The sequence below is a fragment of the Balaenoptera musculus genome, chromosome 3, assembly GCF_009873245.2.
Source record: "Balaenoptera musculus isolate JJ_BM4_2016_0621 chromosome 3, mBalMus1.pri.v3, whole genome shotgun sequence".
Lineage (NCBI taxonomy): Eukaryota > Metazoa > Chordata > Mammalia > Artiodactyla > Balaenopteridae > Balaenoptera > Balaenoptera musculus.
In genome coordinates this window covers 89,187,902-89,202,893 of record NC_045787.1, presented here as the reverse complement: position 1 = coordinate 89,202,893, position 14,992 = coordinate 89,187,902, and the positions used below count along the sequence as shown (strand labels likewise).

The 14,992-nt window shown below is 35.1% G+C and overlaps 1 protein-coding gene across 1 annotated transcript in view; it reads left to right on the top strand.

Moving 5' to 3' along the window:
* TMEM232 (transmembrane protein 232) overlaps positions 1 to 14,992 on the top strand; it is a 246,958-nt gene that overhangs the window by 230,648 nt on the left and 1,318 nt on the right. Inside the window, 1 exon segment of the mRNA XM_036847913.1 lies at positions 11,988 to 12,081. Coding sequence (XP_036703808.1) covers positions 11,988 to 12,081 — 94 coding nt within the window.

Below are 14,992 nucleotides of genomic sequence, written 5' to 3'. Positions count from 1 at the left end.
AATCAAGCCTCAGTAAATTTAAGAAAATTGAAATCATATCAAGCATCTTTTCTGACCACAACGCTATGAGATTAGAAATGAATTACAGGGGAAAAAACGTAAAAAACACAAACACATGGAGGCTAAACAATACGTTACTAAACAACCAAGAGATCACTGAAGAAATTAAAGAGGAAATGAAAAAATACCTAGAGACAAATGACAATGAAAACATGATGATCCAAAACCTATGGGATGCAGCAAAAGCAGTTCTAAGAGGGAAGTTTATAGCTATACAAGCCTACCTCAAGAAACAAGAAAAATCTCAAGTAACCAATCTAACCTTACACCTAAAGGAACTACAGAAAGAAGAACAAACAAAACCCAAAGTTAGCAGAAGGAAAGAAATCATAAAGATCAGAGCAAAAATAAATGAAATAGAAACAAAGAAAACAATAGCAAAGATCAATAAATCTAAAAGCTGGTTCTTTGAGAAGATAAACAAAATTGATAAACCCTTAGCAGACTCATCAAGAAAAAGAGGGAGAGAACTCAAATCAATAAAATTGGAAATGAAAAGGGAGAAGTTACAACAGACAGCAAAGAAATACAAAGCATCCTAAGAGACTACTACAAGCAACTCTATGCCAATAAAATGGACAACGTGGAAGAAATGGACAAATTCTTAAAAAGGTATAACTTTCCAAGACTGAACCAGGAAGAAACAGAAAATATGAACAGACCAATCACAAGTAATGAAATTGAAACTGTGATTAAAAATCTTCCAACAAACAAAAGTCCAGGACCAGATGGCTTCACAGGTGAATTCTATCAAACGTTTAGAGAAGAGCTAACACCCATGCTTCTCAAACTCTTCCAAAAAATTGCAGAGGAAGGAACACTTGCAAACTCCTTCTATGAGGCCACCATCACCCTGATACCAAAACCAGACAAAGATACTACAAAAAAAGAAAATTACAGACTAATATCACTGATGAATATAGATGCAAAAATCCTCAACAAAATACTAGCAAACAGAATCCAACAACACATTAAAAGGATCATACACCATGATCAAGTGGGATTTATCCCAGGGATGCAAGGATTCTTCAATATATGCAAATCAATCAATGTGATACACCATATTAACAAATTGAAGAGTAAAAACCATATGATCATCTCAATAGATGCGGAAAAAGCTTTTGACAAAATTCAACACCCATTTATGATAAAAACTCTCCAGAAAGTGGGCATAGAGGGAACCTACCTCAACATAATAAAGGCCATATATGACAAACCCACAGCAAACATCATTCTCCATGGTGAAAAACTGAAAGCGTTTCCTGATCAGGAACGAGATAAGGATGTCCACTCTCACCACTATTATTCAACACAGCTTTGGAAGTCCTAGCCACAGCAATCAGAGAAGAAAAAGAAATAAAAAGAATACAAAGAAGTAAAACTGTCACTGTTTGCAGATGACATGATACTATACATAGAGAATCCTAAAGATGACACCAGAAAACTACTAGAGCTAATCAATGAATTTGGTAAAGTTGCAGGATACAAAATTAATGCACAGAAATCTCTTGCATTCCTATACACTAATGATGAAAAATCTGAAAGTGAAATTAAGAAAACACTCCCATTTACCATTGCAACAAAAAGAATAAAATACCTTGGAATAAACCTACCGAGAGAAAAAAAAAAAAAAAAAAAAACCTACCGAGAGAGACAAAAGACCTGTATGCAGAAAACTATAAGACACTGATGAAAGAAATTAAAGATGATACCAACAGATGGAGAGATATACCATGTTCTTGGAATAGAAGAATCAATATTGTGAAAATGACTATAGTACCCAAAGCAATCTACAGATTCAATGCAATCCCTATCAAATTACCAATGGCATTTTTTTACAGAACTAGCACAAATCATCTTAAAATTTGTGTGGAGACACAAAAGACCCCAAATAGCCAAAGCAGTCTTGAGGGAAAAAAACGGAGCTGGTGGAATCAGACTCCCTGACTTCAGACTACACTACAAAGCTACAGTAATCAAGACAATATGGTACTGGCACAAAAACAGAAACGTAGATCAATGGAACAAGATAGAAAGCCAGAGATAAACCCACGCACCTATGGTCAACTAATCTATGACAAAGGAGGCAAAGATATACAATGGAGGAAAGACAGTCTCTTCAGTACGTGGTGCTGGGAAACTGGACAGCTACATGTAAAAGAATGAAATTAGAACACTCCCTAACACCATACACAAAAATAAACTCAAAATAGATTCGAGACCTAAATGTAAGACCGGACACTATAAAACTCCTAGAGGAAAACATAGGAAGAACACTCTTTGACATAAATCACAGCAAGATCTTTTTTGATCCACCTCCTAGAGTAATGGAAATAAAAACAAAAATAAACAAATGGGACCTAATGAAACATAAAAGCTTTTACACAGCAAAGGAAACCATAAACAAGATGAAAAGACAACCCCCAGAATGGGAGAAAATATTTGCAAACAAATCAACGGGCAAAGGATTAATCTCCAAAATATATAAACAGCTCATGCAGCTCAATATTAAAGAAACAAACAACCCAATCCAAAAATGGGCAGAAGACCTAAATCGACATTTCTCCAAAGAACACATACAGATAGCCAAGAAGCACATGAAAAGCTGCTCAACATCACTAATTATTAGAGAAATGCAAATCAAAACTACAGTGAGATATCACCTCACACCAGTTAAAATGGGCATCATCAGAAAATCTACAAATGCTGGAGAGGGTGTGGAGAAAAGGGAACCCTCTTGCACTGTTGGTGGGAATGTAAATTGATACAGCTACTATGGAGAACAGTATGGAGTTTCCTTAAAAAACTAAAAATAGAATTACCATATGATCCAGCAATCCCACTACTGGGCATATACGCAGAGAAAACCATATTTCAAAAAGACACATGCACCCCAATGTTCATTGCAGCACTATTTACAATAGCCAGGTCATGGAAGCAACCTAAATGCCCATCCACCGATGAATGGATAAAGAAGATATGATACATATATACAATGGAATATTACTCAGCCATAAAAAGGAATGAATTTGAGTCATTTGTTGAGACGTGGAGGGATCTAGAGACTGTCATACAGAGTGAAGTAAGTTAGAAAGAGAAAAACAAATATCGTATATTAACGCATGTATGTGGAACTAGAAAAATGGTACAGATGAACCGGTTTGCAGGGCAGAAGTTGAGACACAGATGTAGAGAACAAACATATGGACACCAAGGGGGGAAAACTGCGGTTTGGTGGGGATGGTGGTGTGCTGAATTGGGCGATTGGCATTGACATGTATACACTGATGTGTATAAAATTGATGACTAATAAGAACCTGCAGTATAAATAAACAAACAAGAAAACAACTAATACTAAACTTTCTTTGGGTTATTTGTAAGGAAATATGTTAATATAAATGTTTCAGACATTACATGCAATTTCTAAAAATCTTATATGTTCTGGTATAATGTTATAAGTCATAATTCTAGTTATTACTTTAAAATGTATATCTCAGAAATAACTAAATTTCCTTGTCAATTGCATTACAATGAATTTTCATCAAATCTTTAACCATGGTCATTTTTAAGTCTTTTGTCATTTACAGACAGTTCTGGGTGTACTCTGATGCTTTTGCAATCACGTTCTTATAAAAGGGTTTCATCTTCAAGGAATTCATGGAAAAGACTCTGACAAGTACAGGTTTCTGGTAACTGACTATACTGCTGAACTGAATGAATAAGCATTTTCAGTACTCTAATTGAAAACTGAATTCATAAAAGTGCTAACAAAAGATCAAGATAAAAAAAATTAATTACATGGGACTGAGTGAACTGATGAGGATGATTATAATTTTTGTGACTTCCTGTTTGAAAAAAAAAAATCTCACAAGGACTCAGAGGCAAAAAATATACAAATCAGTTTTCACTGCAAAGTAAAGGAGCTGTTACTGTGGAGGATTACTGGACTGAATGTCAATATTATGACATAGTATGAGTGTGTTTCGTGTTTGATAATTGCAATCATTGTTGCTTTTGTTGTGGTCATCCATTTACAATACTTGGTATCAGTTTATTTATCTCTTGTGAAAATAAAATACTGTGTGTGTGTGTGTGTGTGTGTGTGTGTGTGTGTATGTGAAAAAAAAAAAGGATCAGACACCATGATCGCAAGGGATTTATCCCAGGGCAGCAAGAATTTTTTAATATCTGCAAATCAATCAGTGTGGCACACCAGGTTAAGAAACTGAAGAATAGAAACAGTATGATTATCTCAATAGATGCAGGAAAAATTTCTGCCAAATTTCAAAATCCATTTATTTAAAAAATTCTCCAGATAGTGTGCATAGAGGAAGCATACCTCAACATAATAAAGGCCGTATATGCTAAACCCATAGCTAACATCATACTCAATGGTGAAAAGCTGTAAGCATTTCCTCTAAGATCAAGAACAAGACAAGGTTGCCCACTCTTGTCACTTTTATTCAACGCAGTATTGGAAGTCCTAGCCACAGTAATCAGAGAACAAAAAAGAAATAAAAGGAATCCACATTGGAAAGCAAAAGTAAAACTGTCACTGTTTGCAGGTGACATGATACCATACATAAAAAATCCTAATGTTGCCACCAGAAAACTACTAGAGCTCATCAATGAATTTGGTAAAGTTTGCAGAGTAAAAAATTAATACACAGAAATCTCTTGCATTCATATACACTAACAGACTATCAGAAAGAGAAATTAATGAAACCAAACCATTTACCATCACATCAAAAATAATAAAATACCTAGACATAAATCTACCTAAGAAGGTAAAAGACCTATACTCAGAAAACTATAAGACACTGCTGAAAGAAATTGAAGACAACACAAAAGGGATGGAAAGATAAACCGCGTTCTTTGATTGTAAGAATTAATATTGTTACAAGGGCCAAACTACCCAAGGCAGTGTACAGATTCAGTTCAATCCCTATCAAAATACCAAGGGCATTTTTCACAGAACTAGAACAAATAATTTTCAAATGTATACAGAAACACAAAAAACCCTGAATAGGTAAAACAATCTTGAGAAAAGAAGAACAGAGCTGGAAGAATCATGCTCTCTGACTTCAGTCTATACTCCAAAGCTTCAGTAAGGTACTGAAATCAGTATGGTACTGGCACAAAAGCAGACACATAGATTAATGGAACAGAATAGAGAGCCCAGAAATGCTCACACACTTATGGTAAATTAATCTATGACAAGAGGCATGGATATACAATGGAGAAAAAACAGTCTCTTTAAAAAGTGGTGCTGGGACAAATGGACAGCTACATGTAAAAGAATGAAATTAGAACATTCTCTAACACCATATACAAAAATAAACTCAAAATGGATTAAAGACCTAAATGTAAATAAAAGTAAAGACCCAAATGTAAGACCAAAAACCATAAAACTCCTAGAGCAATACATAGGCTGAACTGTTTTTGACATTTTTGGGGGGATCTTTCTCTTAAAGCACAGGAAATAAACAAATGTGACCTATTTAAACTTGAGCTTTTCAACAACAAAAAAAGGCAACCATCAACAAAACAGAAAGACATCCTACTGAATGGGAGAAAATATCTGTGAGTGGTATGACCAATAAGGGGTTAACCTCCAAAATCTATAAACACCTCATACAACTCAACATCAAAAAAACAAACGACTCGATTTTTAAAATGGAAAGGAGATCTGAATAGACATTTTTCCAAAAAGGACATGCAGATGGCCAACAGGCACATGAAAAGATACTCGACATCATTAATCATATGGAAAATGCAAATCAAGATCACAATGAGCTATCACCTCACACCTGTCAGAATGGCTTTCTTCAAAAAGAACACATATAACAAACATTGGCAAGGATGTAGAGAAAAGGGACCTCTTGTACACTGTTATTGGGAATGTAAACTGGTGCAGCCACTGTGGAAAACAGTATGGAGGTTTCTCAAAAAACTAAAAACAACTACCATATGACCTAGCAATTCCACTCCTGGGTGTATATCCAAGAAAACAGAAAATAACAAACAAACAAAAACCCAAAGCACTAATTAAAGAAAAAACAAACAAACATGCATCCCAATGTTCACTGCAGCATTATTTACAAGTGCCAAGATATGGAAGCAACCTAAGTGTTCATCAGCAGATGAATAGATAAAGAAGATGTGGTATATATGTACAATGGACTACTACTCAGTCATGAAAAAGAATGAAAATTTGCCATTTGCTACATGGATTGACCTGAAGGATCTTATGCTAAGTGAAATAAGTCAGACAGAAAAACTTTATGATATCACTTATATGTGAAATCTAAAAAATACAACAAACTAGTGAATATAACAAAGCAGAAAGAGACTCACAGATAAAGAGAATGAACTAGTGGTTACCAGTAGGAAGAGAGAAGAGGGAGGGGCAAGATAGGGGTAGTGAACAAAGAGGTATAAACTATTATGTATAAAGTAAGCTACAAGGATTCCAACAGAGGAAATGGAGCCAATATTTACAATAATTATAAATGGAGTATAACCTTTAAAGTTGTAAATCACTGTATTGTACACCTGTTACTTATATAATGTACATGAAATATACTGCAATAATTTTTTTTATTTAAAAATAAATAAAAATTTTAAAAAACGGACACATTAGAAGGATCATACACCATGATCATGTGGGATTTACCTCTTGAATGCAAGGATGATTCAACATATGTAAATCAATAAATGTGATATACCACATTGATAGAATGAAAGATAGAAAGCATGTGATTATCTCACTAGATGCAGAAAAAGCATTTGACAACGTTCAAATTTTCACAATAAAAACTCTCAACAAATTGGGTATAGAAGGGATATACTTCAGTATAACAAAGGACATAAATGATAAGCCCACAGCTAACATTATACTCAATTACAATTATTTGGAATAAGTTAAGTTTAGAATCAGTGAAAGGTCCTATATCCATGACATTTTTGAGAATCATACGTCCATGCTGGACCTCAAAAATGAAAATGAAGTATACTAGAGGAAATGCCAACCAATGAGTCTGTGCCTGTTCAATTTCTCTCAAAAAAAAGTGGGATAAGGGATCAAGTCATTCAGTTGCTGAACAAGGATATAATTCTGTGGTTTGTTTAAATAATACAGTATCTTCCCCTCATTGGGTAATTCCAAAGATTATTATAGTCTGCCTGAGATAAAAGCAAACAGAGGAACAGAGTGATAAATAATACTAAGTGGCAGGATGAAAATTTGCTTAGAGATCTGAGTCCAGAACCTGCTGAATTGATTAGGTCAGAGGGGGAGATGCAGGATTAAAGAGGCCTGAGACATGGTTATTCACGTGCTCCTGGGGAATACCTTCTAAAGGGATGCTCAATCCATATTTTATGTCCTCAGAAGAGCTTGGGGACTTGAAAAACCATAACTCTGTATAAAGAACAGTATTATCCCTTGTTTTGGGTTTTTTTGTGTGTTTTTTTCTCTTTTTGTAAGTATCTCTGTATATTTCTTATCCTTGATATATTAAAAAAAAAAATGAACATGTCCTAAATGTGTCTTTTCTTCAGTCCGCAATCATCCTATTGGGACAAAACTATGCATAACTCATTCAGGAAATTTTCTCTTACTCTCAGACTAAGTTAAATTATGTCATCTCCCATGTTTGTCCACCAGAGAACCCTGTTTTACAGCAATTTTTCCAGTGTACTATAAATGTCTCTTTACATGTCTCCCTGCCATGTGAACTTTGAATTTCTGGACTGCAGTATCTAAGTTAAATATTTTTCTCTTCTCAGTCCCTATAATAACATTCCTCCTGCAATAAATGTTTGAGTAAATGAATGAATGAGTGAATAAATGAGTCACCTATTCTTCCCTTAAGTGTATTCTAGGTTCCATCCTTCTCAGTCTGTGTGCTTCTCCCCAAATAAGTGCTTTGTTTCCTTCGTCTGAATTTTTGTTCCTGCTTTGTCATCTATAGTGGGTTGAACTGTGTCCTCCAAAAGATGTGTCAAAGTGCTAGGCCCCCATACTTGTCAATGTGACCTTATTTGGGTGGCTAAGATAAGGATTTCAAGATGAGATCATCTTGAATTAGGGTGTATCAAAGAGAAATTGCACCGGACAAATTAAACAGGCAAAGAAAACTTTACTCAAGTCTTGCAATAGGGGAGAGAGATTGAACTTAACTCCCCTGAAACAAAAGACAGGAGGTTTTTTGATGCTGAGGTGAGCTAGTGGAAAAGTATTGGAAGATATTAGAGGAGAGGTTGGTCAATGTGATTAGGTCATTGTGTTTGCTAATTGCCACCTAAGTTAGATTCCTTCCCACAGAGACTGGAAGATAGGAGCACTATCTTTCTTGATGATTTTATTTTAAAGGGATGGCTCCCAGGTCCTTGAGAAAAGTGTTCCTGGATAATAAACTGGCAAAAGGCTGGGAGAAGAGAAATAATTTACAATTGCAAGTTTTCTACAGTAAATGCTCTAAAACAAGGGAGATCAGGTGCCTAGAGTCAGGAAGAAGCCTGTCTAAGCTTTAGTCAAGCTTTTTTTTTTTTTTTAATTTTTATTTATTTATTTATTTATGGCTGTGTTGGGTCTTCATTTCTGTGTGAGGGCTTTCTCTAGTTGCGGCAAGTGGGGGCCACTCTTCATCGCGGTGCACGGGCCTCTCACTATCGTGGCCTCTCTTGTTGCAGAGCACAGGCTCAGTAATTGTGGCTCACGGGCCTAGTTGCTCTGTGGCATGTGGGATCTTCCCAGACCAGGGCTTGAACCCGTGTCACCTGCATTGGCAGGCAGATTCTCAACCACTGCGCCACCAGGGAAGCCCTAGTCAAGCTTTAGCTTTAGGGAAAGTTAAGGCTGTCTTGGTCACATGGGCCTTAAATCCACAGTGTCCTTGTGTCCTTGTAAGAGACAGAAAAGAAGCAGACATAGAGACATGGAAGGAGAAGGCCATTTGAAGACAGAGACAAAGATGGGAAGCTAGAAGCTACTAGAAGCTAAGAGAAGCCTGGAATGCATTCTCCCCAGAGCCTTCAGAGGAACCAAACCTGCCAACACCTTGATTTAGGACTTCTGGCCTGTAGAACTGTGAGAAAATGGATTTCTGGCTTTTAAGACTACCAGTTTGTGGTAATTTGTTATGGCACACCGAGGATTATAATATACCATGTTTCTGGGAAGATTTTTCTCTACTTCCCATTTAATTCCAAACATAAGAGTTGTACATCTCATTTAAGCCTCATCTTAATTGTTTTGTCTTCCATTACTTTTTCTCTTATTTTATTCTCTTCTCTTTTAATACCACCTAAAAGTCATGGCTTATTCCTCTGAATTTTTTTGATAATGATAATGACAAGGATAGTACAGCTGAAACTTGTTTAGTATTTGCTCCATCAAACGTATTTATGTCATCCCTTTTTTAATTTTTATAAATACATAACAAGGAAGGTACTATTATTTTTTTGTATTAAAAATGGAGACACCGAGGAGCAGAGTGATAAATAATACTAAGTGGCAGAATGAAAATTTGCTTAGAGATCTGAGTCCAGAACCTGTTTCTTAACCATTTTACTACATTTTTCTGTTTATATCATTGAATACTTATCTCTCTTACGTCTCATGTTGTATTATAGTTATTTATACATTTTTCTTTTCCAGTACAAACTATTCAGCTGAGAAAACTACAAATCAGGTGCACAAGCATATCCATCTAATCTTCCCATTTTAAAGGCTTTCTAACATTATGTATATTGTTATGCATGTCTTTATCTTAAACTTTTATAATTCAAGAAGGAACTTGAGGCAACTTGCTTGAACACCTTTAACCTTTAACTAATTTAAAAGTTCTGTCTCATTTATCTTTTCACAGCATTTAGCACAATTCTTTGAATATCAGAAGTGCCCAAATTTTGTTGAATGAATATAGTTAACCCAAGTCTCAGCCGCAGATGCCCCCTAACTCTCCAGCATTCTAGAATCATATTTTAATATTTCAATAGAATGGCTAGGGCGCCTATTCTACATGCAGTGGGAAGCTCACTGCTCTTCTGCCCCACAATACTTGTGAATCTTATGGGTTAGGAGAGGGCTCCATATATTTTCCCTGGTCACCTGTCACTTGAGTTATTTTCCTTTGAATCCCTGCTATTAGTTCCACTCTAATGACCTACCTCTTGAGATTGTCGTCTTCTTGCTCTGCTGGACACTGCTCTGCTGACATAAGAGTATTGTGTCGTAGACTCTTATTGATGGCCTGGAATATAAAGGAGATTAAAACATATCACAACTTTCATTTATTCATTCAGTAATTTACCAAACATACACACATTCATTTAGTGTCTAGTGGCACTGTGTAGGTCACTGTGTAGTCAATGATAAGCAAACAAACAAAGTCTCCGTAATCATGTAGCTCATATTTCTAGTCAGGAAAAAAAAATTTTCATACAGGCTCACAGATAAATGTAAAGTTACAATTGAGATAAGTATGATGAAGGAAAGGCCCATGGTGGATTGAGAGCTATGGTAGTGGGCTTGAACTGAGAAGCTGAAGAAAAAGTAAGCATTAACCAGCCCTGCAGCAGAGAGAGAGGAGGAGGAGAAGGACATTGGAGAAAGGGGTGGTGACAGCATGTGCAAACAAACAATAGTCAGGTGGAGCAAGGCACATCACAGTAACTGCAAGAAAGCCCATGTGTTAGGAACACACAGACCTGGGCCAAGAAGGGAGAAAAGTAAGTCTGGAGAAGCCATGCAAGCCACTTAAACAAATGCACAGTCTACTTCAGGCTTCCTCAACAAGGAATGTAATCTTACTCCTAAAGTTAATGTGGAATTACTGAAAAGTTTGAAGTCAGGGATTGACATGATCCACTTTGTATTTTGAAAAAAAAATTCTGGCTACTGTATGGAGACAAGAATAAAAAGGGTAAGACATGGTGGATGCAGGGATTATAAAAAAGGAGGCCTTAATCCAGGTAAGAGATGATGGTTTAGATTAGGAAAATGATGATGGAGATGACGATAAATGGAAGGATTTGAGAAGTGTTTAGTGCAGCATAAAGCAACCTAGTGATATGAGAGAAGCATGTCAAAAAGGGTATAGACAACAACTTGAAAAAAGTGGATATTAGACGTTATAGTCTTAAAAACTGATCAGACTTTTTTGAATATGGAAATTTTCACCAGCTATGTCTCTCCTTAGACTCTTTCCTAAGAGCTTTTCTTTTAAACCCACTTTCTCTCCTTCAAAACCATATTCTCTACCACCATTTTGTTGCATAACATATTTCTGAGCTCACAATCATTTCTTCATAATAAATTTAATAATGTAATTATTATGTGGACGGTTTAATACTAAATCTCTGCTAGTTTAGGACACAGCTTTGTACTGCCAACACTTCCATTGAGCTGTTGTTAAATTGTCTGCCACAGTTCCACCCTTATTTGAGAGAAGTATTGAAGTCACATCATTTTTTTTCTTTTTTAGTATATCTTAGGTCAAATTCTTAGGCTTAGAATTCCACCAGAACTTCCAGGGTCATGGGGCTGTATACAGCGACGGGCACTTTCATCTCCCTGTTGGGCATAGTCTACTTCAGGCTCCCTTAAGCCTTTCATACTTTAGCCTCTCATTTGCTACTGACCAGCTGTAGTATTTACATCTCCTAGGAGAAGATTGCCTTTTTATTATTTTCTAGTTCTCATTCTATATGTCATGCCCTACCCTCAGAAATGTCAGTTTTAAGAACCCAAATGGCTTACAGAAACTAAAAGCTAATATGTAGTAGTCTACACAGAGTAGTTTTCTATGTTAACAATATAGAATCAAAATTCTTAATAATGAGGATTTGTAAATCTATATATTCCGGGGAGGAAGACTATCTATACCTAATATTGGATCTGTTCTTGTGCTCTTTTGAAGGGAACATTCTTCTATGCCAGAAATCGGCTTGTTTCCATATGCAGATTTTTTTACCAAGGCGGACAAAGAGTTGGCAAGAATCATTGACCATCACGTGAGATTGACTTTCTTAAACTAGCAGCAAAAGCTTTGTTCTTTAAAGGCATTTTGAATTGGAAAGTGTAGTTCTGAGATGGAAACATTAATACATGGAACTCAAAAGTAGAACCATGATTGAGATTTGCCAAACTGAATTATATCTCACTGTACTATCTATATACCTCAGTGCCTTCATTGGGTTACAGAAAATTTGGCTTTCTGTCATTTACAAAATACTAGCCTTATCCTGTTTCCTGAATTAGTTCTGATTTTTTTGTGACAAGAATCTGATACTGAACACTGAACACTGATTTCTTCTGTAGTGTAGTTTTAACAACAGAATAAAAATCTTTTGACTCAATTTTCAGTGACCATTCTTTACCCCTGAAATATTAGAAAGACTTTAATCATTCTGTTCTTGGTATCAGTTAAATAAGCAGTGACAATACAAGGCCGTTTACTTAACATATTTTAATCCACTGAGCTATATTTAAGCAAAGATTTCTTGCCAAATCATTTTACAAATCTACTACTTTTTAGGAGTAGAGTTGGAGTAGGAGAGAGAGTACTTATTTTTTGTTTTTTTCTTTGAATACAATATAGATTCAATAGCATAAAGAATGTGTTTAAATTATTTTTATCACCAGTTCAGTATTATTTCTCAGATTGTATTTATATTTCCATGGTTTACATTCCTTTTAATTAGTGATATTTTGAGAAAGAATAAGTGATTATTTCATTTATTGATCCCATTAAATAGTTATTTATCATATAGTCAATATTTAAGCCACCCTAGCAGTGGCCACAAGTACTGGGGTTTGGAAACTGAATGATACCCTGGAATCACAAAATGAGAACTATAGTATTGTTATTTTATTCACTAATAACATTTATGCTAAACCAGTATATCATATGTACAGGGCATTATAAAAAATTCCTAATGGTTCATAAATTGCAATAACTATAATTTTACCATTCACTTCAACTAAATTATCTGGAATATATTACAAAAGATAGCAGGTTGCCAATGTATATATACACACACATACATAGTGTAGTTTTAATAACAGAACAAAAATCTTTTGCCTTATCATTCTTTACCCTTGAAAGTTTTGAAAGACCTTGATCACTTTGTGATTAAACACATTGGCCTAAAGAGACAGAGGACAGTGTTTTAAGTGACAGAGAAGAGGCTAGGAAATGCCTCCTAAAAACCATCGTCTTTTCTTCCTTCCAAGGGTATAAGCAGTATCTAAGCAATCACTGCCATCAATCTTTATACAGATGGGTAAAGGAATCATTTCTGCAAATATGTTTGAGAATGGATAGGATCCAAATTGTTTGATCTGTGGCTAGCCTAATCAAATACTTAGCAGTTTAGTAGTATTGATTTGGGAAGGTTTATGAAAGCTTCTCTGGATATCACATTTTAAAAAGTATTCATCTATATACTATTTCCTTTGACATAGCTATAACTATAGTGCTTTGTACTTATATCTCACACTTTACAAAATGCTCTTACATTAGTTAATTTAATCCTTACAACAACTCTGTAAAACATTTACCAGTAAGAAGAATGTAGCTTTACAATTCAGTTAATTGTCCCAGGTTTTAAAGTTAGTAAATGACTGAGTCTATATGTAAAACCAGATCCCTGGACTTCAAATCTACTTGTCAGTTTTTCACAGTTGCTCAATTTCTTGGCTTATAATTACTAACCTAAATGGGGGAGGGAAGGTGGAATCTGTAGAACTGACAAGAAACAAAAACACACAGCTACAGTTTTAAGTGTACCTGTTGAATTTTATTGAATTTTATCAAGTGTCCCTGATATGCAAGGAATAGGGCAGATACCTAATTGTTCAGCAGACATTAAGGTACTGTACCTTTTACACTGCTGGTACTCTATAGCGTGATGACTGAATCCTGAGTGAATGGGCTGAATAAAGCAGTATGGTGCTTTTATTTCCCATCAACTTCAAGCATATCTGCATCCTCCTAGTTGCCGCAATTGATGATAATAATGGGAAATAAAAGTAAAGACAATGATTTATCCAAATTGAATTTGTTGTAGTCAACAGAGAAAAAAATGAGAAAAAGAAGTTTACATTTTTCTGGGGCTAACAAAAAGAAGGATTATACCATTATGGTGCATTCCAGCCAAGCCAAATTCTAACAAGGAACTAAAAGAGGAAGAGCTGCCTCCTTGTGGTTAGCAATATGGTACCCCATTACTGCTTTTATACATGCTGTTCAGGAAACCAAAGAATTCTATTTTACTGAGAGTTCTTAAGAATTAATCCTCTGTTGATTTTTCACAATGTAAAGATCAAAGTCGTAAAGTACATTGAGATCTCTCATAAAGGGTAAATTAGATGTCTTTGTTTATAGGTACTATCATTATTACACCAACTATTACTTTTATGTTATAACATAAAATTGGTGGTTTTTTCAAACAATTGATATTATTATGTAGTTTATTATATGAGAAAAAATTGTATGTCACAGATGGGTATCATAGAATTGTAGACTAAACCAAGGCCTGAATTTTAGCCTATGCTGGAATGTTCTGGATGTTTTGCCTCAATTTTCTAGATATTTCATGTAAAAATGGCTTCTGAGAAATGAAACTTATATGACTAATAACTGTGTGTAGAAACAGTCTCAAGATAAGTGCAGGAAACTTTCCTATTTCTTATGTCTTTAAAGCTTAACTGGAAATTTTAAAAGTAGATATTTTTTGTTTAATATTTAATCTGAGTGTGTTGACATTTAAAAAATATTTATTGCCTTTGGAAAGCTGAGTGATGAGTTGTGGATTCTGAGGTTTAGTTTTACTTATGAATATCTGTATATCCCAGATAACAAATCACAGTCATAATTCCCAGCACTGGTATATAGTAATTTTAAATTAATTGATAGGTTGT